The 26,495-nt window shown below is 45.0% G+C and overlaps 1 protein-coding gene across 1 annotated transcript; it reads left to right on the top strand.

Moving 5' to 3' along the window:
- Nucleotides 1-21,286, top strand: GCNT2 (glucosaminyl (N-acetyl) transferase 2 (I blood group)). Its single transcript, XM_077781261.1, is given in 8 exon segments — nt 1-42; nt 15,216-15,244; nt 18,838-18,899; nt 18,902-18,972; nt 18,975-19,196; nt 19,228-19,553; nt 19,555-19,709; nt 21,282-21,286. Coding segments are annotated over 8 exon segments (912 nt in total).
- The last annotated feature ends 5,209 nt before the right edge of the window (nt 21,287-26,495 follow it).

Here is a 26,495-nt window from a genome sequence, read left to right as displayed (position 1 = left end):
ATGTCCTGCCTGCCTGCCAACTATGGAGTAAAAGTTCTGGAGGTGAGTGAAATAGCAGGCTGTGCACTGGATAATCTGGTGTAATCGTTCCATATAGCCGTTGAAGGAATACCAACCCGCTATATGTACAATCTAATTGCAGCCAGGGGCTGATGAAACAGCTCTTGCACCAGCCTCCTCCCTCTGTCAAAGGGAAACGAGGGCGCGGTTGGAGGTTATGGCTGACGAGCACCCACATTGCAGCTGTCTTGGGGATTTTCACCTCGGTCTCCATTCCACAGGCGCCACCACGCCAGGTTCAGCTCACGAGGACAAACTGACCAGACAGAGGTTTAGACCATCACCTTCACTCCCAGGAGCGCAAACATTTGGACACTGGACAAACAAACTTTTTATTCTCCAAAGTGTGGTATTACCATTACTGACACAATGGCACTTTTCCAAATTCATCTGGGAAGTTTGTCCAGAACAAATTTGCAAGTGCCGTGCAAGAAGGACAAAGAGATGCACCAGCCTCCCAGGTTTGTGGGGGAATCAGACCCCACACACACACCTGGGCACATCCCTGTCTCCCAGGACTCCCCCTAGGAGAGGCACAGGGTTATTATCAGCAGCCAGCAGCCTGTTTACACCGCGCAAGTGGAAGGGATTGCGAAGCCCCAGTGCGTTTGCAAGTGAAATCAGTCTGGAGCTGGTGAGCTGCTCCCTTAACGCTGCTCTCTCCGGAGCGGGAGTGAAACCCTCCGACTGCACCGGCTGAGGAGCCTGCCACAGAGGAGCGATAAAGGAAAAAGGCTAAAGCTTGGGTTTCTTTTCCTAAGACTTTGGCGCCCCTGTGTGTCTTCTTTTAGGGAAATTCAGCTGAAGAACAGACCAAAGGTTTTCTCCCTTTAACCCAGCGCCAGAAACACTGCACTCGAAACTAGGAGAGCTCTGCCAGGACAGCCTGGATAATGCTACCCAGTGGCCTGACTCCAACTTGAGCTGTGCCATTTCCACTCCTTACCTCTCCTCCTTTAGGTGCTGGAGGATTGCTGGAATTGCCTTCTTTGGCAACTTTATCCAAAGTGACTAATGTCCTTAGAACACCACTTCCTGAAGTCAGCACATTTATCATTTGCTTTTCTACATCCCTTTATCTCCCAGTATGTCTGAGGTCCAAACTGGAAACAACCTTAAAGACAACAGGCTGGGAAAAAAAACCAAAAATGTATCTTAGGCTGTCAAAGTGTCAGATTTACAAACTAGATGGGCAATGCATGCAAAATACTTGTCTATATCTCTGCATCGGGGTTGCACTACAATCTATTTTTGTTTAAAGGTGAAGGCAGAGGTAGAGGAAATTTGACACAAAATTTTTAGCAAAATCCTAAGATGAAAATATTTTTTTCCGTGAGGTAGCTGGCATTATTTGTTCATTCCTTATCTTTAAAATAACTGTGACAGAGGAATGAAGTGAGTTGCCTAAGGGTACAGGGATGTGGCAGGCAGCTGGACATAGAGGAAGGAAATCCAGCCAGCCCAAGTTCTGGCAAGATTTACTCCGTTGGAGGTCCTGGTACAAATGGGCTCTGCAGAAATGAGTCTCATAAGTCTTTGTCCCCTTTTCTGCCTTCCAGCTGTCAGTTCTTATTTCAAAACAGTAAGTAGGAGATGGGCATGTCTGAGGGGTGTGGTCTTTATTTGGGGCCATTTAGAAAACATACAAACACACACTCTGCAAAGTGTCACTAGAAAAAATATGGCATGCAAACACAGGCAGGCTATCACTTGCCCCAGAGTCAGCATCACCTGCTTCACACTCAACCTCGCTAAGCTGGAAAAGGCCCTCCTTTCCTGACACCTATGCCTACCTTTAGACATATGGCCCCAGCTGTAGGCAATGTAGATGTAGGCCTACCCTGACTATATTTATGGATGGGTGGTTACCCTGCCTTCATTTCCCACCTGGAGAGCTTATTACTCCTTTCACCAGCTCTTCCACTGTCAGATTGTCAGAAGTAAATCTGCTCCCTAAGGGAACCACACCAGAGGAAATTATCCCAAAAGACTTCTCCCACCTGCTTCTCCCTGTCATTTCTTTTTTTGTTTCTACCCTTCCTTCATGCAGTATCAAGTTGCCCCACCAGAGTTTTTGATAAGGCACATTGCTGAACTCAGGTAGCCAGCCTAAAAATAATCCTGAAGAAAAAATTAAGGTGTTGCTTAATTCAGGGGACCTGTCCTGTGTTAGGACTTAGGTCATCTACCTTGATGCCTGTTCCCCTGCTGGATATTGGCGTGCCTTAACCCCTATCTGGTCTTGCATGCTGTGGGCTGCATTTCAAAACTTAGAAACAAGCTGCTACTTAATCTTCTTTCAGACCCATTAAGGATCCCGAGCTTTGCTAACAGACTAGTCCTTATGAGGAACCTTCCTAAGAGTAAAAGCTTTCCACTCGTTCCTGGGAATCCTGCTCCTGGCCACACAACCAGTGGGGTGATATTCCTTTGCTTGCCTCAATTTTCTGCTCTCCCCTCACAGAGAAAAAGTGGTGCTTCTTTATTTTGCAAGGCCGGCGGTGTTGGTCACAAAAGCTGCTGAGTAAGTGTGAGGTCAAACTCATCCTGGGATCGTAGGAAATTGATTTGCAGCACAGGAAGAGTTTATATACTTTTCCCCTATGACAGGGCCCATTGACTAAATTGGGGATATATCCCACTTGTGAGGGAGCACAGCACTGACACTGCTCCTTTGGGGCTGTAAGCCCCAAATGCCTGCACTAATGGGCAACAGCTGATGTGTTGGTTTGACCAGGTTTACAGGCTGTTGATTGTGTGTGAGAATTTAGAGCACAAACCAAAATTGTCCCATAAATGGGCTGGCTGCATTTTAAACTAAATTAGCCCCACAGTGAATGGCCTCCTCGGCTGTATTACAGCATGACTGAGCCTGCACTGGGGATTGAAAGGGATTCATGTGGCTGGTTCAGAGCAACGTTATTAAGATTATTATTGGGGGCTGGACCAACCCCGATAGGAATGGAATTATTCAAAACCTTTGAGCTACAATTATGTGTGAGAGAAGAAACCTAAGTGTGATGGCAGAGAATATATGGGCCTTTATGGCAAAGTAACTCACAAGCAGACAGGGCTTAGAGCTCTGACAGATGGGTTGTGGTGAAGCTTGCTGTACTGGTTGAAGATGTTTCCATCTCCAGCCACTCACTCCAATAAAAAAGCTGGCACAAGGGAATTGGTTCCTCAGCCTCAGTTGCTCTTGGTAGGATCTCAGCACCTCAGGCTGTGGTTTCACACCACGGAGAGTTCAATGACAATAGCAGCCTTAAGGGATTCACACCCTCTTCCTCAGACTCTTGACAGCTTTTTGCCGACCTGCTGGGCTGATTCAGTTTGTTACAGGAGAAGAAAAATAAAAAAGAAAGAGGGAAAGATTGCTGTTCCCTTCAAATTTAAGCAGACCAAGGCCTGAAACTGTTTACAGTCTGCTCCAATATCTCCAGTCAGCTGAAGGCATAGGATGGGAACAGTCACCAATTTGGAAAACAGGGCCTTACCTGAAACTGCTACCGGGGATGATTTTTTTCCTGCCTCCCTTTCATTCCTGTGCCCGGAAAGTGGTTTGCTTGCAGCCTCTCGGAGGACGGGAGCGCTAGTCCTTACAGGCAATCTCTCCTGGCTGGACTGCTAGCCCTGCAAGCAAAGAGACAGAAGGCGTGTATAATATTGGAATGGAAGCAGCGTGGACAGCAGTGTTTGGAACACCACGAAATTTTGCTGATGTTTTTATTTCCGAGTTCGTCCCAGCCGGTTTACACGCGGCAGGAAAAAAACTACCCCTTTGTAATGGGTGACTACCTACAATTTATTGGAACAGGGCTGTTGCTAAACACATGGAGTAGCGATGTATTAACACATTGTAAAAGGCTGTTTGATCACCATGGGATTCCAGATGAGCTAACAACAGAAAATAAGCCATGATTCACAAATGACTCATTTCAGCATTTCTCTTTGATGCAGAAGCTCAAGCAAGCCCTGTCTATGCACATTCAAATGAGTTCACTGAATAGTCATTAAGCCCAGCCATGCCGTGCTTGCAAAGTATTTTTTTTTTTTTTTTTTACAAAGTGTAAGTACAGTTTTTAAGTATAAAAATTGGACAATTTCCAGCAAGCCTCGCCAATGCATAGCTCCAGTCACTCCTGCCGACAACCCCTTCCGACGCTTGAAAACTCGTCACCAAATAGTACATTTCCGTGATTCCAGCCCCCCAAGTGCGGGGCGCCTCAGAAATCACGCCCCGTGGTTCGGGCATCTCCTTTCAGGTTGAAAATTACAGCCGAGGGTGTGACATCCCAGCGGGACGCTCTTCCCACGGGCTCGCCACGGCAGTGCCCGCTCCTGCCTTTCCTTGTCCCATACCCTGCGAGCCCTCCTCCTCCTCATCCTCCTCTTCCCGCTGCGGGCTGCGATATTTTATCCAGCATTGCCATCCAGCGGCACCGGCGACAAACGACAACGCAGCTAGCGGATGGGAGCGGGGATTTTCTGCTCTTTAAGCGCTCTGTCCGGCGAGGATGAGGCTTGACAGGCTGAGCCGCACTCGGGCAGCAACCTGATGGCTGGATTGATTAATTAATTAATTCATTCATTCATTTATTTATTGCCAGCCTGCAACACCGCTGTTTGGTGCCAGCGGCTGTACCCGGGGTGTCGCGGAAAAGGCAGCGAGCATTTAACCTAGGCAGGGAATGGAGTACTGACTGACTCCCTTTCAGAGAATGCCTGCCAGTGGATCCTGCTTTTGTTTGAAGTTTTCTGTTGTGCTCTGTTGGAGTTTGTTTGTTTGTTTGTTTTCGTTATTTTGGTTTTTGGTTTTTTGTGGGGTTTTTTTGTGGGTTTTTTGGGTTTTTTTTTTCCCCTCTGGTGTATATTCACAGTGCTTTAACAGTCAGAAGTCTGCTTCCGTATTCCCCTACGGATTGCAGAACTGAGTAGCTAATAAATGGTCACTCTAATGCACTCATCTAACCATATTTTTCTTCTCTCTGAGATGTCGCTAGCCAGGTTGCTCCCCAAAACTTCAAGCATTATGTAACAGACATGGAAGACTACTGGTAAAAATTATCTGTGAAAATACGGGGTCATTCTTTTCCCAAGAAGCCTTGCACTATTTATATTGATCTAGTCTTTGGAACATATCTATCACCCATCCACTCTTCAGGGCATAGTCATGTGCTATTTCTTGCTGCCCAGAAAGAAATCCTCTGAGTCAGAAGGATTGCAAAGGACCAAAGCCCAACCCAAAGGAGCCTTTGACAGCCGTTTTTCACTACTATTTGAATGGCAGAAAACTGAAAACCAACTGCTTGTGTTTAAATTATAACATTTATCATCAGTCCTGGCAAACTGGGGAGGTACAAGATGACTGGAGGTTACTCAATGAAAAGCCCATCCCCCAGAAGGGTTGGAAGGAGGATTGGAGGAGATACAGGCCTGTCAGCCTGTCCTTGGTGCTGGGAAAGGTTATGCATCTTGGGTGCAATCACATGGCACACACAGAAGAGTCAGGGAATCAGGCCTAGCTAGCATGGGTTTATGAAAGGCAGGTCCTGCTCGACCAACCTGATCTCCTTTTATGACCAGGTGATCTGCCTAGTAGATGAAGGAAAGGTTGCGGATGTTACCTACCTGGACTTCTATGGCACAATTCTGGACAAGCTGGCAGCCCACACCTTGCTTAGGGGCACTCTTTGCTGGATTAAAATCTGTCTGGATGGTCACCCAGTGAGGTGGTGAATGGTGCCACATCCCCATGGATGGCCAGTCACCAGTGGGGCTTCCCCCAGCTCAGTACTGGGGACAGATGTGTTTAATATCTTTATCCACGACCTGGATGATGGGATTTCAGTGTACCCTCAGTAAATTCATGGATGACACTTAGTTCAGCAGCAGTGTTGATCTGCTGAAAGGCAGGAAGGCTTTGCAGAAGATCTGGACAGGCTGGACTGAAGGGTCAAGGCCAATGAAATGAAGTTCAGCATGACCAGGTGCCAGGTCTTGCACTTTGGCACAACCCCACGCAGCTCTACAGGATGGGGAACAGAAGTGCCTGGAAAGCTGCCCACTGGAAAAGGACCAGGGGATGCAGCTCGACAGTGCCTGAGCATGAGCCAGCATGTGCCCAGGTGGCCAGGAAGGCCAATGGAATCGTGGCCTGTATCAAGGACAGTGTGGCCAGCAGGACAAGGGCAGTGATTGTCCTGCAGGACTCAGCACTGGTGAGGCCACACCTCAAATCCTGTGCTCAGCTGTGGGCCCTTCACCACAAGGAAGACACTGAGGGGCTGGAGCTTGTCCAGGCAAGGGCAGTGGAGATTAGAGAGTTGCATGAGGAGCAACTGAGGGATCTTGGAATACTTAACCTAGGGAAAAGGAGCACCTGGGGTGACTCTATGACTCTTTACAACCACCTGAAAGGAGGCTGCAGTCAGGTGGAGGTTGACCTCCCAGTTAACAACTGACAGCTCAAGAGGAAATGATCTTTACTTAGATATGGTAGGTTCAGGTTGAACATCAGGAAGAATTTTCCCCCTGAAGAGGTGGTAAAGCACTGGAATAAGCTGCCCAGGGAAGTGGAGGAGTCACCATCCAGTTCTCTTCAAGAACTGACTGGATGTGGGACTCAGTGATATGGTTTAGTTGGCATGGTGGTGTTTAGTCAAAGGTTGGACTCAATGATCTTGGAGGTCTTTTCCAATCTATTCTTTGACTATATAATTCTATAGTAAGTAGTTGCATAAGAGGAGTCAAAAGGACTGTTTACTTTTTGCAAAAGCTGGGTAAAAGGCACAACACAGAGGTTACTCTGCAAGTCCGAATGCAACTGCTGGCCTTGCATCACGAGGCAGGTCCTGCTGCCACAGCAGAGCTTATCACCACAGATCAGAAGGTGCTGGGTGGTGAAAACCAGGGGCAGACTGCTTGGGGACACTATGGTGGCCTGCAATTGATTTGTCGCAAAACTATGCAACTGAAAGCAGGGTGGACTATGTGATGCCAAAGACCAGGCAGCCAGCAGGAAGAGGACTGCACTCCTGGTGTTCCTATGGAAGCAGTTAGGTCCCAGAAGAATAAGCAGAAGCTTCAGCTAGCTCCCCAGATGGCTTTGTAGTTGGTGTGGCAACAGTAGGACTGGCTGGAGGAAAAGAGAGTAAGAACCCACCTTTGCAAGAGAAAGGTAAGGCAGAGGGGCATCAAGCACATTATGATGTGCTTTAAGACTCAATCAAATAGGAGGTAAAGCACCACAAATTTCATTCTGTACACACAGTAGCATCACCAGAGCTTAGTCCCTGAGCAGGTTGGATATTAAATTGATCAAACTGGTAATGAAAGTGGGAATTGTTCCATCTCAGCTGACACAAGGCAGGTGACCTTATTAAAAAATATGCCAGTGTATTTAATGGGGTAGGGCAGTTTCTTGGGGAATTCATGATTAATGTGGCTATAACTCTGGAGATCCCACAGCTAATGCCCCTGGAAAAAGTCTTACTTCCGCTATGAGATGGCCCATAAAAAAAAATTAATATGGTACTGTGTGAATACAGGCACATAAATACATAAATCCACCACTGCTGTCTGTCAGTGATGCCAAGTTACTCCAGAACTGCTGTATTGATTAGAGGACATGATGGCCTGATGTTGGACACAGCAAGCTGCGTGTGTAAGAAACCTCAGAGCCTGCTGAGGGGTGCAATGTCTGTCTGTGCTTTGTTCAGGCTGACCACCAGGAGCAACTCAGACTCCTGCGCTGTTTAGTCACAACAGAAGACACCATTTAAGACACTGAGCTCATGTAATGTCTTGAGCAAGACCTGACTTGGAGAAATATCAGAAGCTACTGACAACCAACAGCCTGGAGCAGGGCAGTGGTTGCAGCTGAGCTCTGCGTGTGTGAGTGAAAAGGGTCTGGGAGTGAGAAAAGCAATCGTCTGTGCATCCCTGAGATGGAGCAGGAACTCAGGACAGTCATAACATCACAGACCGGTATGTTTCCCCAGCAGGTCCTGAGGCCTTTGGAAGAGCAAAGGAGACGTGCAAGCAAATGTGGTGCTTTTCCTGGCATCCTTCCAGCCTACAACCATTTGTAGACCAGGATCTTCTGAGAAGGACGTAACTGCCGTCTATCCAAAAATGGTTCTGTGTCATGAACTTGCCCAGACATGTAACAGAGCCCACAGAGATAGAAAAAGCAGGGGCTTAGGGATAAAGCTGCCTGTTTTCTTCTGATTGCTGCAGGTACAGAGAAAAGCGTACATTCTTTGAAAATAAAAAGTAGTATAGCAAAATGTAAACCTAAATAAAGGCTTGGGGTTCCGGCCAAGGAGCATTGTGTCACACAGTATGAGTGACACCCAAGAAGCTGTAAATAGTTCCCAAAAAGAAATTGAGTTAAACTGGAAGAAAAGAAACAAACACTTGCAGAATTTTTACTGCGGAGTACAATTGTAATTCAAAGAAGGATCCAGATGTGCTGCAAAAGACGGGTTCCAGAAAACACCATGAAATAACCTGTCTCAGGACAGAAAACAGATGTTAGGACACCAGCTGCCAGGTGTGTATAGTAACTGGGCAATCCAATAAAAAAACGTCGGCCTGGGAGAAGCTGTTCAGCAGGAAAGGACCGGACAAGGCTGTCTGCAGGAGCTGAGGAATGCGATGTGGTGTAAGGCAGGAGATTTCCAATAGTTTTCTGACCTCTTTGCCCCTTTATAACTGTCTTAGTAACTTTCCAGTGACCCAGTGTGAGAAGACAAAATTGTCCCAGCTTCAGTAATGCTATCAGTGTCTGTCTTTAACCCCTTGGGGAATGGTGATTGCAGCCGCTCCCCTTCCCATTAGATAGCCATAAAAGGCGTAAGCAGTTGAACAAGGGGACAAAACATAAACATGAGCCTCCACCCTAAGCAAAGGCAAACAGAAAAGTGCTTGGCAATTTGAAACACTCAGGAGTGAAGTTTGATGCTCTTGTTTAGCAGTTTTGGGCGTGCACTCATCAACAGCTCCAGAAGATAGCAAGGAAAAAGATGTGGCGATGATGTGAAAACTTGATAGAGCCTAAAGCAGGGCTCCTTCTAAAAACGGTGATACAGGCTTCCATATGTCTGTGGATAGCAAAGACAGGGTGGGGGGAAATCCCCTGTCTTCACATTAGAACTGTGGTAACTTTTAGTGCAAAATTGGGGCTCACACAGTGTGAGGTGGAGGGCTCAGCAGCACAGGCTGCTTTGCCCAGACTCCTGGTGATGCAGTGAGGATACCTTGGCACACAGTAAAGCCTCCAAAGGGACAATGAGGCAAACAGAAGTTGAACATCTTAGGCTAAATCTTAAGAAAAAACTTTGGGCTACAAATGATGATGTTTCCATTGGTGGGAAGAAAACTGCAGCTGTGCAGCATTGGTCAGCCTCCTTCCCCAACAGCCAGGGTTTGTGCTTCTGCCAGTGGGTTCTCATTGCCCACAAAGAACCTGGCAGGCTCTAACAGTCAGGGATTTCTAACATCTCTCGATCAGACTTGCAGTGCAGTGTGATGGGGATGTTTTCAATCCTAAAGCCCTTTGGGAGATTCCAGAGCCCCAAAACCCAGGTGGCACCCCACAGATGGTGAGGAGAAAAATGCTTTTCCAAGGCAAGTCCTGACTTGGTTCTATCTAAACCTGCTGGAAAATCTCTCCTAGGTAGGAATTCATTAAGGACAGTAGATACATACTTCAGCCCTCTGAAAAAGAATCCTGATAATTCAGTGAGGGAATTTCAGTGAGGGATAATTCAGTGACCAAGCTAATTTGTGTTATGATGAGAAAATATATGAAATGTGAAATACCTGTCAATAGGTAAACTGTTAGACTTAGCATTTATTAAATGATTTTTCTTTATGCTTAGGATGAATCACAAAATATTGCAAAAGCTTTTTCTTCCTGAATAGTCCAGGACTATCCTGATTTTAACCAAACTGCAATGTTAATAGCAATTAGCAGAGATCATAAGCATATTTCCAAATGATGACAAACTCCTTTTGTTGCCTTTGCTGAGTGTAACAGTATCCCCAGCCCAGCTACAACTAAGCTATGGTAATGTAATATAAACCATCACAGTAAAGAAAGCTGGAAAATACCTAGAAAATCACCAGGTCTGAACCAGTATGACCCGTAAAACTGCTGAAAAAGCTATGCCTAACCTGCCAATGAAAAACATCATCAGGAAAATTCCAGCCTCTCCAGACAATCTAATCCACATTTAAATGTTTAACACTACAAAGCTTCCATTCTGTCTGATCGTCACCTCTTCTGATGCTAAGATGATTAGTTTTTGTCCTGTGCACAGAGAACAGAGAGAATCAGCTACTCCCTTCCTGTTTGAACCAGAATTTGCTTCTGGTTTACCTTTTTTACATATTTGAAGACTTCCTGGCCCCTCCCCTTTTTTTTTTTAATTCCATAATAAACATATATATTTTTCAGTCATTCTTGACAGTAGATCCCTATGAATTCTCTGCTCATGTTGTACCTAGCAACAAGTTATATTGTCAGAATAAAAAGCATGATGATGCTACATGTTTAGGAGGCATTAAAAATAATAACAGTGATCTGATCCATGTATCTGTTCTCTCTGACACAGCCAGTCAGTCACCTGTACCAGCAGCCAGGGTTGTGGTCAGACTTGCTTGGCAGAGAAGGTGACTCCCAACCTGCAGATAGAGTTGCCTTACTCCTCTAGCTGCTAACACACCTGCAGCTGTGAGCAGACCCTTGGCCATGCAGACACTGGGCTGCAGGGACATTGACATGACCTGTCACCTCTCTGGGGGTCTAACACCATCTGCCTCACTTCACACACTGAGAGGAACAACTTGGGTTCATGTTCATAAAGCTAGGATGTGCCCAAATGTTCGCAAAACCCATTGTAAGCTGCTTTTGGACACTCCTCCAGGTCAAATAGTAGCTGTACATTTGTACAGTAGCATGTACATTTGTACTTTACCGTACACTAATGTCTGCATTAATCTGCAGTGAGAAAACAGATCCCTATCTGTGCTTTGACTACACCAGAGTCAGCTATAACATCTAGTCATACTTACAGAAGAAAGCCAGCTTCACCACCACAGCCTGCCTGTCCTCTATTAGCACGTGTTTAATTATGTCTTGCTTTCCCTGCACGGAAGGATAAATGAGCAGGGAAGAGGATGCTGCGCTGTTGCTCCTGAGCAGGTGATGAGGAACACTTTGCACAGAGGTGAGTACATGTCCCCGTTGGAAATTAATTGGAGGAGGGAGCTGTCAAGTGCTGTGCTTTGGAGCAGTGGTAAGCCTGAGTTGCAAAATGTGCTGTGCTAAGAGGCTAGGCAGCTTACCTATTCCCAAAACCTTTGCACTGCAAGTCTGCTGCAAATGCAGACAAGCAGCAAAGCTCCTGCCTGGAGCTTGAGACAGCAGCAAGACAAAGGTGGATGAGATGGATGCACTGTCTGGCCCCTGCTGTTTGTGCAGACAGGTGTGCTCACTGACTGTGTGCAATTAGATCACCCGATGGTTTTGCTGGACCACGTGAGCTGAGCTAGCACTTGCCTCAATGTGTCATTCCATCTCTCCTCCCGTTTGCTGCCTGTGCTGCTGTGCGGTGGTGTGTTTTTCTTTCATTTGATATTTGTTTAATATCTGTTTCCCCCCCCCAACCTCCCTTTCCCTGCCCCTTTCCCTAGAACCTTCCCTGTCATTCATTCTAGCCCCCTCCTCAGCTTCCAGATGTTAGTTCTGCCCTAAACTCCTCCCCTGCTATTCCCTCATTGGTTACTGTTCCTACACCCGTCCTCCTGGGTTCTGTATAAAACCTTTGCCCCCCCGCCCGCCGGGGTCTTGGGGCTCATGGAATAAAACCATCTCGTTCCCCCCCAAGTCCCGTGTCGCCTTCGTCTGTCCCTGCGCGCCACGAACTGAGACTGCAGAGCTTGCGGGGGAAAGCGGCCGCCCGTTCTCTTCCCTCACCGCCCAGCCTGGCACCGCTCGGGGTGCCGCGGCGAGGAGCGCATGCCGCGCCTCAACATATGGTAGCGAGAGGACGGTTCCCTCCTTCGTCTTGTAAAAAAAACGGGCAAATTTGTGGGGGCGCCCGCCTCACAGAAGAAGAAGGAGGGAAGAGGAACATCTACGGCCGTAAAAGCTCTGCCTGATGCTATGAGGAGCTGAGCGCCGAGCGAAAAAGATTGAGGCTCCGGGACCTCTTTGTTCTCGCCATCTTCCCGCCCGGGAGCAGCCGCGCTGCACGGGCAGCCAGGCTGCAGAGCTTTTTGGCGGGCAGACTTACCCGAGAACACAGAGGGCGGTTTTGGCAGCGGCTCGGGGGAGCCTGAAGAGGGGCTGACCGAGAAGAAGTTCATTCCTCGGTCAGCATCTGCAGCGAGACCACCGGAGGCTGATAGTGGCCGAAACCAAGGCTTCGGGGACGAGTCTTGGTTTAACGGGAACACCCAGGCCTCCGGAAGGGCCAAAACCGGGAAGGAACATCCCCAGTTTTCAGCGCGACTTTTCCATCGAGTCGAGGAGAAGATTCAAGCCATCTCCGTCCGAGCCTGCAAGGTAAGGTGGGCTATACGGGTGCGGGGTCGCCCCGACGGGCGGCTGGGTCTGTCACTTTTTTTTTCTCGCGTTTTAACCCCCGTCTGCGCCCAGACTGGGGCTGTAGCCGTGCATGTCCCTGGCAGGCGGGTGGGTTTTCTTTTTCTGGGAGAAGCTAGCACTGAGTGCTATCCTTCGCCTAGTCTTCTGTGGGGACCTAGATTAGATCGCTTTTTCTTCTCCTCGAAAAAGTTGTCTTCTCTATCCTCCCCTCCCCATTCTGGGCTGGACGGAGGGGGTAGAAAAGACACCAGTAAGGATCAGCTAAGAGGGCGACACGTTAGCTATAGGAGAGTTGTTAAAAGGGGCCCTTTACACCCACGCATTGCGCCGACATCCAGCTGCGTCGGGCGGCCCCCCCCCCTCCTATAAATTTCCCCTTTTTGCTTCTGTGAAGCTCCCTATATCCCCATCCCCTCGGACTTTCCTAAAACCCTTTCCTATCCTCCCTTGGGGATTGCTGTGGCCGAGCCGCCCCAAGTGCCCTGCCGGACACTGCTCAGGCCAAGTGCAGTGTATCTGGCACCCCTTCCCAAGATGGCGCTGGCCACGCCGCTCGGGACCCATTTCCCGCCTTGACCCTTCTTTTCCGCCCCTGGTTTCCCGCCAGTCCCATTTCTCTCCCAATAGCCCTGCACCGTCCCTGCACGAGGCTAGTCCCTATTGTGGGGAGGCGGGGTTGGATATTCCCCATCCTTCTTCGGGCTCGTCCTCCGGGGGGAGGGTCGGGAGGGATCTTCTCCCGAGGAAATGGAGCCGAAACCCGGGACTAGGGATCCGTCATTTTGTCTTCCCCCTGAAATGGCGGCGCCCCGGTCCACCCCTTACCGATACCCCCTGTTAATCATGGCAATCACTAATTAAGTGATTGTCTGATTCCCCTATCCTATTCCTTAATGTACCCTACCCAATACTCCTTTTTATTTAACTACGAATTCCTCTTTTTGCTTTTGATTATTTTTGAATAATCTGTTTGTTGAGTTATATTTTATAGAAAAAAAAAAAAAATCATCCCAGTTAATTATTACTCAAGATATTATGCCCACCTCTCAAACGGACATTCAAATTGAACAAACCACATCGCTATCCGCTGACTCTGCTTTAAAACAAGCGCCGTTATCCGCTGACTCTGCTTTAAGAATTTAAGAAGCTGAACATCGCAAACGCCGCGACGCAGCAAATTCTAAATCAGATGAAGTCACAAATCCTGCTGTGCTTTGTACCCTTAATTTGGACTCTCATTTAAGACAATTTTATATACTCCAGATGAAGTTTTTATATGTTTCATATGTTATAATCACAATTAGTTTATCATTTTTTAATGTCTTTCAATTTATGTTTTTTTAATAATATGTAATGTTACAATTTGATTTTATATTAAGTTGTTTTGTTATAATTATAATTAATTCAGTCTTTTCTGATATTTTTTAACTTAAAGGCTGTGTTTAACCATTATTGCTACAGGAATCACTCAGCTACTATATCGCTTCAGGCTTGCTGCATTGCTGCGAAATTTAAAAATTTATTAGTTATATTTAGTTGATCTTTTATTATATTTAATTCCAATAATTCCATTTAATTATTTTATTCAAATTAGATAGTTATAATTTTAATCATTCTAATTAAATTTTTTAGTTTAATTTCTGTCAATTATTTCATTCTATTTCAATTATTTACATTATTTACATTATTTTAAATTGTTACTCAGAACAGCAAAACAGCAAGTTTTGTGCAGTCTTGTGTCTAATTTAAGCTGTTACTACTCTTCCTGCCCTATAAATGCAATAATGTGTCTTTCATGTCCTTTAAGTAATTTACAATGTTATCATATGATTTTATATTATTTGCATGTTTTATTAATTTGCTTAAACCACAAAATTCTCCTTCTTTTTGTAAAGTAAAAGAGGGAGATGCGGTGGTGTGTTTTTCTTTCATTTGATATTTGTTTAATATCTGTTTCCCCCCCCCAACCTCCCTTTCCCTGCCCCTTTCCCTAGAACCTTCCCTGTCATTCATTCTAGCCCCCTCCTCAGCTTCCAGATGTTAGTTCTGCCCTAAACTCCTCCCCTGCTATTCCCTCATTGGTTACTGTTCCTACACCCGTCCTCCTGAGTTCTGTATAAAACCTTTGCCCCCCCGCCCGCCGGGGTCTTGGGGCTCATGGAATAAAACCATCTCGTTCCCCCCCAAGTCCCGTGTCGCCTTCGTCTGTCCCTGCGCGCCACGAACTGAGACTGCAGAGCTTGCGGGGGAAAGCGGCCGCCCGTTCTCTTCCCTCACCGCCCAGCCTGGCACCGCTCGGGGTGCCGCGGCGAGGAGCGCATGCCGCGCCTCAACACTGCTGCGTTGTGATTGTCCAGTGTAAGTGCTTCAGGTAGGTCTGAATTTTCTTCTCTTTCAACAGTCAGATTATGGCTGCCTGGGAAGTGAAGGAATGGCAGGGACTGCTCAAGGAAAAAGGAAAGGCAGGGGAGCAATAGGAATAAATTTTGACTGCTTTTGTGCTCAGAGTCTGCTTTCACTTCCCCTGTGCTGACAGCTTCCAGCCTTCTGGATCAGAGAAGACATGTGAGTAAGACACATGTTAGAGGACCCCTGCCAGGCAGGGCTGCTCCAACAGGAGAGTTTTAGGGAGACCATGCACACTGTAGGACATCCCAAACCAAAATAAGACCAAAGAGGTTTCCTCTCATTCAGTTCAGAAGGTGTGAGGGATGAAGAGATCCTTTACTTGGGCACAAAACAGCAATTTGTGGCTACATGCACTTCCTAACCAGAAAAACCACACTGAGGAACAATTGTTTTCTCCCTACAGGCTCACTGTGAATTTAACAGTGGTGCCAGTTTGAACTGATAGCTATGCATAAGAGGACCAGGAAAAGGAATATCATGGTACAGATGGTTTTTGTCTTAACAACAAAATTAAAAATGCCAAGTGACTCGAAGTAAACATGAAATGCATCGCAATTGTCACTACTGACTGAGGCCAAACAGGAACTCAAAACCAATGTGCAAAACCTGTGCATTTTGATTTTTAATTAGCTGAAACCAATTACCTACATTTGTTAAGGCCAGGAGCAGTTTACTGAGTACTCACCCTGTTCCTAAGACAATAGCCTCATTGTCTGGAAAGGTCTTTTCCCATTCATCCACATGGAAGACATTTCAATCCCCAATCCTACTGGGGAGTATGTTTCTACTACAGGAGCCACACCAAAACCTCCTCTGAGGCTAAAAGAAAATTGCTTAAATGCAGGTTCAGGGAACAATAGAAAGGAGTGGCACAGCAAATCTCAGTCAGCAGTAGTTTTAGTTCTGCCAGCACAGAACCCTTTTACACACAACCTATTTGTTAAATTGCATAGTAAATTTGACCATTTGTTATTTTTTTCCATAACTCTGTTCTTGCACTCAGAACAGAAGAAGCCAGGACCCTCGTGGTGTTTCCTCACACTTTGCTGGTGATAGGTGCCATAATATGGTTTAGAAGTACATCTAGATTTGGCTGCTCCTTGCATCTGAACTTTGGATGAGTCTGTAAATCAACAGCACCAATACCTGAAAAAGATTTTTTCCATTGAGGTGGCTCATGTGATTCATACACTATTTTTTTTTTTTTTTTTTGACTGGCTTTATTTAGTTTTTTTTTTTTTTTTATTTGTGTGTTGGCTTTTTCTTTTTCTGGGGTGGGGAGGGTTAGTTTGGTTGGGTGATATTTTGCCTATAATTCAAGCATTTGTCTATTTCACACAGAGCAGCACAAGGCAAAACTAGTGCTAAAAAAGAAACCTAAAAATGTCCCTCAAAACCCCCAAGGTTTTGACAGCTTAATTTCTCACAGCGATCATTTCTATGTATGTTTTCAAGTATCTAAATATTAACAGTGCCAGAGAATCAAGACACTGGGATTAAGAAGAAGCACCAAGCAGCCTTCTTTCTTCCAAGGGTATTGGTACCAAAGGATCACAGAAACTCTGGATTTCTGCAAAGGTGTTGCAGCAATGTCTGTGCAAGGAAAAAAAAAGGAAACCAACAAAAAAACACACCAAGGAAAAATTAAATCTTGCACTGCACTCCTGTGAAGAGCAAATTAATCTCATTTTCTGCATATAGCTTTGCTTGTTTCATATGGACCGTGCTAGTAAAGCAGGCTTCAACAACTAAGGATCTCCTTTCATATATAATGTATATATTTTGAGATCCTAGAGGCTTTCCTAGCTGTGTAGCAGATTACACTGTTTTAAAAGATTACTGCAGTTTTAAAAAATCTGATGGTTTCCAAGACATCCAAATGCCTTGAAAGATCTCAGCCTTTGTACTTCAGAACAGCTACCTGTGCTCTCTGACCTCATCTGAAACTGCTCTCAATGAAATCCTGACTCCTGCAGGAATGCTGGCATCTTTCCCCCTGTTTTTCTCCTTCCTCACCCTCCTAACTCCAGCTGGATGGAGGTCTCATGTTAAAACTATGGCAGAATGGGAGAAATGGTGTTTCAGCCAGCTGACCCAGTGAAGAGGTGGGAAGGCTATGAACTCCACAGTCTATGGAATTCACAGAGGACAGCAAGAGGCTGCTGGCCTTATAGTCACCAGCTGTCATGGCAATTTGCCTTTCTGAAGAGTCAGACAGGGGAGTGGTGTTTGTTCCTGCATATAATTCAGTGTAACAATTGAATTACGAATGAGTTGGATGCACTCTGGGCAGGTCTGGTCTCCCTAGGACAGCATTCACCAGTGACTGAGCTGGGACATGTTTTCCCCTCATGGTGGTGCTTTCCATGCATTTCATTGCTAAACTTGGGCAGTGGTCTCAGCTCAAGATCTGTGCATCTTTAACAAGCTGTAGAGTTGGCCTGCAGCATCATTTCTCCCTCTGTAGCACAATGCACTGCCCACTCAAAACATTTACTGGCAAAATCTCAGATCAACTGGTTTTGCCCCAGCATTGCTTCACATTGGAGCAAAAGAATGTGATGCTGAGGAAAGTTTGCATGCCCCAAACATGCTGTGTCATGGCAGGAGATGAACACACTCATAGCTGGAACAAAAAGACTTACCAAGGATTTCACTTTAGTCACAGCTCTGTCAAGCTCTCGTTGCATAGGCATGTTATACCAGATGCATACACAATTCTTAGAAATAAAAATGTCTCATCAGAAAGCTAGGGTTAGTTTAAAGAGTTTAAATAGTAGGCTTTGTTAACCCAGTTCCTTGTGATGGATGTCAGCCTGGTGCTCATCACAAGTCATCCATGACTCTTAGTAGAAACTTTTTGTCAGATTTCAAATTTGTAAATGAAAATATTTCTGAAAAAAATGGATGGCATAACTCTATGCAGGGGCAAAAAAAAATCTTCTGCTTCTTATATGTGAATGTTGATGGCCTTACATGAGAAATGAAGAATAGAGAAGACAGAAATATCAAGGTGGAAGATGGATGAGTGGTTCTTCTTCATCCTGTGTTCTTTGGCTGGACAATGGTATGTATTGAACTGGGCTTCTGGGTATTGCCTTCTAGAAATTGTATTTATTCAGAATATCAAAGTGCAGAAAAGCCACAATAGCTTGTACATATGCTTGATCTAGTAGTATCATTGTCACTGAGACATATTGAAGTAGTATTTATTTCATGTTACAAGTCTTTCACAATTCAGAAGCAGTGATGACTGACACATTGGGGTGGTTAAAAAAATCCTGCAAGTAAAACAAAGAATGGCATGAGATAAATATGAGATTTTCATGTCATAGGGTACATGCACAGATATTTTAGCAGCTATATGATATATGCAGGGAGAGTGGAGAGAAAGCAGCTAAGAACATAGCCATACATTGAATTTGGGGACACTCTGAAATAAGTGTCAGCTGTTCATTGGCAAGATAGTAATTATGTAATCTGTCTGTTTTATCTACAGGGTGCTGTGGAGCAGCTTCCATCTGCAAGTTGTCCTTCACCTACACTGCTTCTACATCAGTGATGAATGTGCGACTATTGATACTGAAAGTAAAGGCAGCAGCTGCACACTCTGCATCAGATGGATCCGTAAGTCCTCTAGCAGGAAGCAAGCACAGCCATCAAAACAAGCTACTGGTGGTATCTGATGTTGTATTTCAAGAGAGAATTTTTCTGAGGAGCACTGAATTGCTCCTCTGTGCAACACAAAGATATGGCCTTTCTACTGTTCTGAGTCACAGTGTTTCACTTCCGTTTGTTTTCTACACTGTTAATTGCAAGCACAAAAACCTCTTAGAAGGCTGAATTTCTCAGTGAGCTTGATTTTAGCGGAAACTTGTAAAGCACACTTACTGAGGACAGGGTGTCCTTCTGAAGGAAAATGCTGTTCAGAGAGCCCAACTGCACAGAGAACATCACACAGAGCTACCACATCACCTGCGTCCCTGCAGCTGAAGAGGCCATCTACTCCCTTGCCTACCTCATGACATTGCACAAAGAGTTTGACACCTTCAAGTTTTTCTTCAGGGAGCTGTTCATGCTCCAGAATGTCTGCCGTGTTCATGTGGATGTCATTCAAGGAGCCATTTCCCTTTCTGCAGACAGCTCCTCTTCCTCAGCACCTCCCTCATTTCCTGGGCAAAGAGAGTGATTAGGGCAGCATCTCCCACCTGTGGACTGACCTCCTCTGCATGAGATACCTGCTTGGCCTTGGCCATGCCCTGGTGCTACTCAACTCCTGTGGTCAGGACCTCTCCTTGAAGCACAACAGGGAGATCATCCAGCTGCTGAAGGGCTTTGGGCGCAAGAACATCTCACCCAGGGTGCTGCCACCTCTCCAGGTCACCACCTGCATCAAATATGTGCACAGGGAGCAATTTTACTCTTCCTTTTCTTTCATGCTGTGGACATTTGTGTGCAAATGTCCATCTGACCATCTGTTTTGGCTCTGTGTCCGTGGTCATCACTTGGTCCTTTGTGGGGTTTGTACTGCAGGACCAGCACGTTCTCCATCTGCTGTCATGGCCCGAGGACTCCAACAGCCCTGAGGGGCACTTCTGGGTAACACCCTGCAGGATTCCAGGTGAGCATGCTTCCACTTGTTTTTTCTGTACACACACACACACACACACACACACACACACACTTGTTTCACACATGGACAAAGCTGGAGAGGGACTTCTTACAAGAGTATGCAGTGATAGGATGGGAGGAGTGGCCTTAAATTTAAAAAGGGTAGGTTTGGATTACATGTAAGGAAGAAATTCTTTGCTCGGGTAGTGATGTGGCAAAGGAACAGGCTGCCTAGAGAAGTGCTGAATGGCTCATCCCTGTAAGTGTTCAAGGCCAGGCTGGATGGGGCTTTGAGGAACCTGGTCTAGTGGAAAGCGTCTCTGCCCATGGAGAGGGGTTTGGAACTACAAGATCTTTAAGACCTTTTTCCAACATAAACCATTTTATGATTCTATATCATAGGTGCACATGCACATACACAAGCATTATCTGAAGTTGATTTTGGCAAAATCTAGATGAAAAATTGAATTGTTATATAAGGCTGATCTATCAAATAATCTTAGTGGCCCTTTAGGAGCACTGAGGGAGAGGTGTCTGTGCTGTCCAGAATGTGCACTACCATCCCATGATCGAGCAGAAAGATGTCTGAGGATCTAAATTCAAACAGAAATCCGTGGACATTTCAGCTGATTCACCTGTACAATCTGAGATGATGAAAATAAAAGTAATAAAGATTAATATATGCAATCTATGCAAGCATTGCAGTGAAAAAATGTTGTACAAGATGTTCGTTTTGGTGTGAGAAATTCTATTTTTCAACAAATTGAAGTTAATTCCCCCCCAGAAAATCAGAATTCAGGCTGAAGTCGACTTCTAGTCTTCACTTGCTTTTCTATGGGACCATACACAGCAGCTCTCCCATAGCAATTGCAAAAAACCCATGTAACTCATAACCACTGCCTAAACTCTATTGTACAAGGTCAAGAATTTCTGCAGAGAAGCAGAATAAGCGCCAGTATTTTCATCTTTACTGTGTGTATTTACTATTGCTTTCACCTTGTTGGCATGAGTGGGAAAGTGTTGGAAGATGAACAGGATTTCACCCTCCTGCATGTCACTTTTAGAAGCACCTGGTAGGACTCCACTGCTCCCAGCTGCCTAGAGCTTCCCAGCAGCCCAGAGCAGGGATATCAGTCCAAGGCAGGGATATGAGGAATGGAAGCACAGGTAAATCTTCTCCTGTCTTTTTCTTTCTTTCCACCTTCTCCCTACTGTAACTTGTGGGAAACAAACAGAGGGAGCAGTAACAGAGGCAGAACATGTTTACTTTAATTTTCAAATTATCACATAACTTTATCAGCATAGTGCTTGCTCTTCTGATAACTGTATTTTACAACTGACCTGCACAAGTGACTGCTGATTGAGATATTTATAGAATAATTATGAGCATGTATTATTTGTAGCTAGATCACTTTTCCAGGTTGCTGTGATCTTATTACAGTCCATTGCCTCAGAAGCCATAAACCTGGAACCAGATATGTTCTCCACAGTTAGAAAATTTTACGTGGTTGACATTTGTGTAGCTCACATAGCCTGCATATTTCATTGTTATTTCCATGATAACCACTGTGTTTTTTTCCAGTATGAGAATAATACTTTTTTGTGATTGTTCTTTTTTGCATCTGAAAGATGTAACATTTCCACAGCATATGTGTTTATTTTCCTCTTCATTTTTTTCCTTGCCATCACATTATATTGCCTGTCCAAAAGTAGCCATGTGGCTCTGACAGATGTGCTCAGTGGTTTTTGAAGGCTGTACAGGATTTTGAACCCAAACTTACAAGGATAACAGTCAGACACTCACCTGAATGCATCAAAGTCAGATCCAAGAGTGCTGGGCAACTCTGGGGTGAGAAGGCAACCCTCTCAGTGTGTGGGATGTTAGCCTGGTACTCAGTTCCAGGCTCTGTCCAAGTTTGACCAGGCCAATTCCTTTCAGTTTCCAGGTCCGGTTGTTAGAACAAAAAGTTGCAGGCCTCCAGGCAAGCAGAGGAGTCTTAAGGACCAGTTTGGATGGATAGAATAACATGAAAGCACTAAACTAAACAGTTGTTTGCAGTATCAGTACCAGCCAGGATAATCTCAGTTCAGATAAAAGATAAAACAAGACTTGCCCACAAATCTTAAAATAGCATGCTTATTGCCTAGAGTCATGTAATGAAGACCAAGACTTTTTCTTACCCCCTTAAAGGCTAAAGACTTTCAGTCCTATTCAGCTGGTTTTCAAATAACAGCCTTAACTTATCTTTGGTATTTATCTCAGGCTGCTTATCTTGCACATGACTCCTGCATGACAGAAAATTCTTGAAAGTCACCTTTCAGATAAGAAAGAGAAGCATGGGGGAATTAAGGGAAAGTATTTCCAAGGTATGTCTGGCTGGCCCTTAATGACTTTCCAAGCACACACCACCACAGTGCAGGTCAGCGCCCATGTCCCAGGCCAGCCGTATTCCCACTGGGACACCTTTCCTCTCTCTGCTCATATAAAGCAGAAAGTGATGGCCATGGGAGAGGTCTACATTGAGCCCCCTTACTTCTTCCAAGCCAAATGCCACTTTCATGCAATGTCATGGCATATTTGGGACACAAGCAGTCCCCTGCAAACAATCTCTCAGGGTTTGACATACACCTCTGCTGGTCACCAGCAATTTACGCCTTGCTCAAGTGGGAAAATAAAGGTCACAAGAAGTAATAGCAGAGCTTTTCATTCAGAAACACCAGCATGCTTTTACAAGAGAGATCAGTGCTTTTATTTCTCCATTCGCAGAAGCAGGCAGAAAAGGGTGAAATGATATTCCCAGTGTCTTAAAGCAGACCATGGGCAAAGCCCTCACGGGTACACTGACACCTGACTCCCAGTGCAATGCACTGGACTAAACTGCTTTCCAGAACTGGCTCACCTCTGGAATGACAGAACGTGGTTCCACTGTCACCTCTGCTCTCTTTGCTACGGGTGAGTGTGCACAAGATGCCTGAGCACCAGAAGCTCTTTGTTACCCTTTCTGGAGTCCCTCTTGACAGCTTCTTGGCAAGTTGGCCTCTGTTCTCTCTGCACTGCTAGAAAGACACCAGGACTGTTACTGCAGCCTGGGAAACATATCGGAGGTACTGTCCTCTACCTGCACACATAGGATGCATAGGATGTGTGCAACAGCTGCTGCTGCTGTGGGGACCATTTTTCCAATGTTGTCCTTTCCTTTTGCTTTCCTTCCCTGATGGCAAGTGTAAGAGACAGCATGGTCTGGCACTCATCCAAGATCTTTGTTCCTGAATACCACAAAAAAAACCACAAACCAAAACAAAAAACCCCAACAACAACCAAAAAAACAAAAACCAAAATCAAACAAACAAACAAACAAACCCAAAACAAAACAAAAAAACCACCAAAATCTGTCTAAACTCAAAGAATCAGACTCACCTCAACTCTCTCCAGGCAGGAAGAAGGTTGCTAATATAGCCATATTATCTCAAAGGAATGAAAATGGTGGATTATTCTGTTTGTGGGTGGAGTGTTAAACCAATCCTAGACTTTGAAAGTATATCTGCATCGTCCTTGTTTTGTGTATTTTAGATAATTCGTGCTTGTGAGAAATAGATGAATGAAATATGTTATACTGGTAAGAAATATTCCTGTAAATTTTCTTAATCTGGGGACGGGGCGGGGGGGGCGGGGGGGGGGGAGGGAGGGGGAAGGGGAGGGAAGGTTGCTTCACAGTATTTTGAAATCTCAGTTGGCAGCAGGGAGAAAAGGACTTAATTTGCAAATGGATGGACATGGCTAGGAGATGAGTGCTTCTCTAAGGTAATCCGAGGAACACCCAGGCGACAATACTTGATAAATATCTCAGACTGAGATAGCCAGTGCCATCTGGAGTTCCAGTAACCCTCTGATTGGCATACATCGCTTCCCAGACACAGTTTTGTTCAACTCAGCAGAGAAAAGAGACTCTATGAATATGTGATACTTCGAATGGAAAGAAAAGCCCATTCACCGAAATCCCTGCCTCGAGCAAAACAAACTGTATAAAAACCGCTTGAGCAGGACGGTCAGTGTGAACACAAGGAACCCTCTGCTGCAGCAGTCAAACCTGTGTCTCACCCAGTGCCGATCCCAGGCTCGGCACTGACCTTTTTTTGATAGTGTCTTTTCATTGTTATTCTCTAAATTTATATTTGGACCATTTAAATAAATTTTCTTTAATTAATAAATTGGAGCATTCATTCATAACAGTCCTGATGTAAATTCCACAGCTGGAAGCTGAATGATATAAAGAAAAATAAGAAAAATGGCCACAGGTATGTCTCCAGTAGCTGCAGTAGGATCACTAGGGACATGAGAGTCCTTCACTGCAGTTTCTCTGACGCAGCAGCCTTGCTTCCCAAATAGAGCTGTTACCTGTCAAAGAACACCTCATTCACACCCCTTGGATGTGAGTGTGAGATGAAAGAGAAATACCAGAAGATTCTGAGTAGCACTACTAGTATATTAATCTACCACATTAGCTGTTTCCTTATATTTCAGTTTTTACATGTCCAGTTGCTTGAACAGACAGACCTGAAATTTTTTTCGGATGCTTTAGCTTGCACTGAACTTTTCACCACAGCAACTTAATGATTCAAAGTCATTTTGGTACCTCTCCATCCCACCGTCACATGTAGACCTTCCCTGAAATGAACATGTCATACTAATTTACACTAATGTGGTTCTGTTCTGCCTGGTATAATTGTTAATTTTCCTTAGCTTAGTCCCCACCCTTCAAAAGTCAGACAGACAGAGACACACAGTTTTTTTAATATGATTCCAGACAGTGATGCTGCTTCAATAAGCCATGGTCTAGAAAAAAGGTACTTTGTAGCTATGTCTTCATCATTACTCATATAACTAATCCTCATTCTTTTGTTCCTATTCTCCATTAGTTTAATGAGACTTCCTGATTGAGTAAGAACTCCTCATAGGAATAAAGTATTTTAAAAATAGGGATTTTCCTGTGACTGTTTTTGAGTCTCATGCCCACAAAGTTGTTGTAATCTCACCATCAAAACCTTCCTCTTTTGAAAAACCTGCTCAAGGGAAAGTGTTGCAAAACCATTGCAGCAATCACAAGAACACCTTGATTGCCGAATTTCTGAAAAATTACTCTTGTCCTCTAGCCCCCATTCAGATATTTTAACTCACCTGAGAAGATACAACTTAAAGCAGGCTTTGGTTTATATGCAATTTGCAGTCATTGAAATTTAAGTGCTGCAAAAGAATAATCCTTTTCTTCACAACCCTTTGCTTCTCACTGAAACAGCACTCAGTGATGATGGGATAAGGATGGGTATGTCTTCAATAAGACCTGTTGGAAAAGCACAGCTACTAAATGGAGGGAGCTTGTGCTCCCTCCCTTGGTTCTCCTTTACCTTTTCAACTATCAGGCATTGCTGTAAGAGGTCTTAAAGAACACAGCTCCCTGAAGAGCAGAATTAGATGAGAATAATTTAAGGAAGATTTGTTTTTGTCTCTAAACACGGATATCAGGTAATGTCTGTGATAACTCATGCATGTAACAAATGAAACTTTACTCCAGCAGTAACAGAGATTTTCTTGACATTCCCAGATGCTGAGTTTTCAACAGCCCTGGGTGTTTTTAGGGGGAAGACCCAGCCAGACTACCTGAGCCTATCCCCTCCTTTCACCTATGAGCAAATTCATCTGACCACACCTAAAGTTGTGTTGCACACAGCTGTGTGCTGAGATGCAAACCCTGATGCCAGCACACAGCCAGAGTGGCAATTGGCAGAACCATGCCAAAATGGGCACTGGGGTGGGCACTGGCAGCTCCTGAAAAGCAGTTCTCCCGTTGCTTGTCCTTGGCACCCAGCATACACCCACAAGTCCAGCTCACTCCCACTGGGAGAAGCAAGTGTTTCCTGAACTGACATCTAGAATTCAGCTCTGCAAAACCAGGACTGCAACACTCCCATATACACTAGAATTAGTTTATGCGTCAAGAACAGCACAGAAACACTTCCTCCAAAACATATCAGAGGAAGTTACTAGAACTGAGACCTTTTCCTTATTATCCACCAGATATTTAAACACAAGAGGTGCAGTTTAGCACTCTTACGACTGTCAGCAGCCTAACAGCTCAAGATGATGATGTGCATTTCCTTAAATCAGAACATTTTGTTTTAAATAAGCTTCTTGCTTTTTTCTGAGTTTTAGTTCTTTCCAGCTTCTGAGGTCTTCTTTGAAGCTCAACAATCTTGAGTTTATTTTAGTTAAACCTTCACCCCACCACATGCACACTTTTGCTTTTGCATACCCCACCGAAATGAAAATTTCTGGTGGCAAAATAAGAAATTGAACCTTTGTACATGTTTAAGGAGGGGTGTTGGTTTTCTTTTTCCTCCATTGTTGCAAACTCATCTTGAAAGAAAATCTTTTCTTCTGAGGACGCCCTCCATCTTTATCAGCTACTTCCCTTCCCTAGTCAGGTGAGATAACTTGTCTTGCCGGGCGAACAAGAAAACAGACAAACCAGAATTTCAGAGCAAATCATTCTTGCATGTGATCTTATGCATCTGGTCAGATAAATTCTTGTTGCTTTACAGGGTTAAGAGGGGACCCTTTCCATCCTACCCACAGCTCCTCATCAGCTTCTCTCCATCCTCCTAAACACAACCTTTTACCAAAAGGAAGGCATTAGGGGAGAAGTGCAGAGTAAGGGCTATCCTAAAGAAGCCAACAAGGGGAAGGAGCAAACCCTGCAGCCCAATCTTGCTTCAAGGAAGGGCTGAAGGACAGGGAACA

Source organism: Lonchura striata, chromosome 1 (genome assembly GCF_046129695.1).
Source record: "Lonchura striata isolate bLonStr1 chromosome 1, bLonStr1.mat, whole genome shotgun sequence".
Lineage (NCBI taxonomy): Eukaryota > Metazoa > Chordata > Aves > Passeriformes > Estrildidae > Lonchura > Lonchura striata.
The sequence above is the reverse complement of the archived record's forward strand: the minus strand, read 5'-3'. Positions and strand labels throughout refer to the sequence as shown.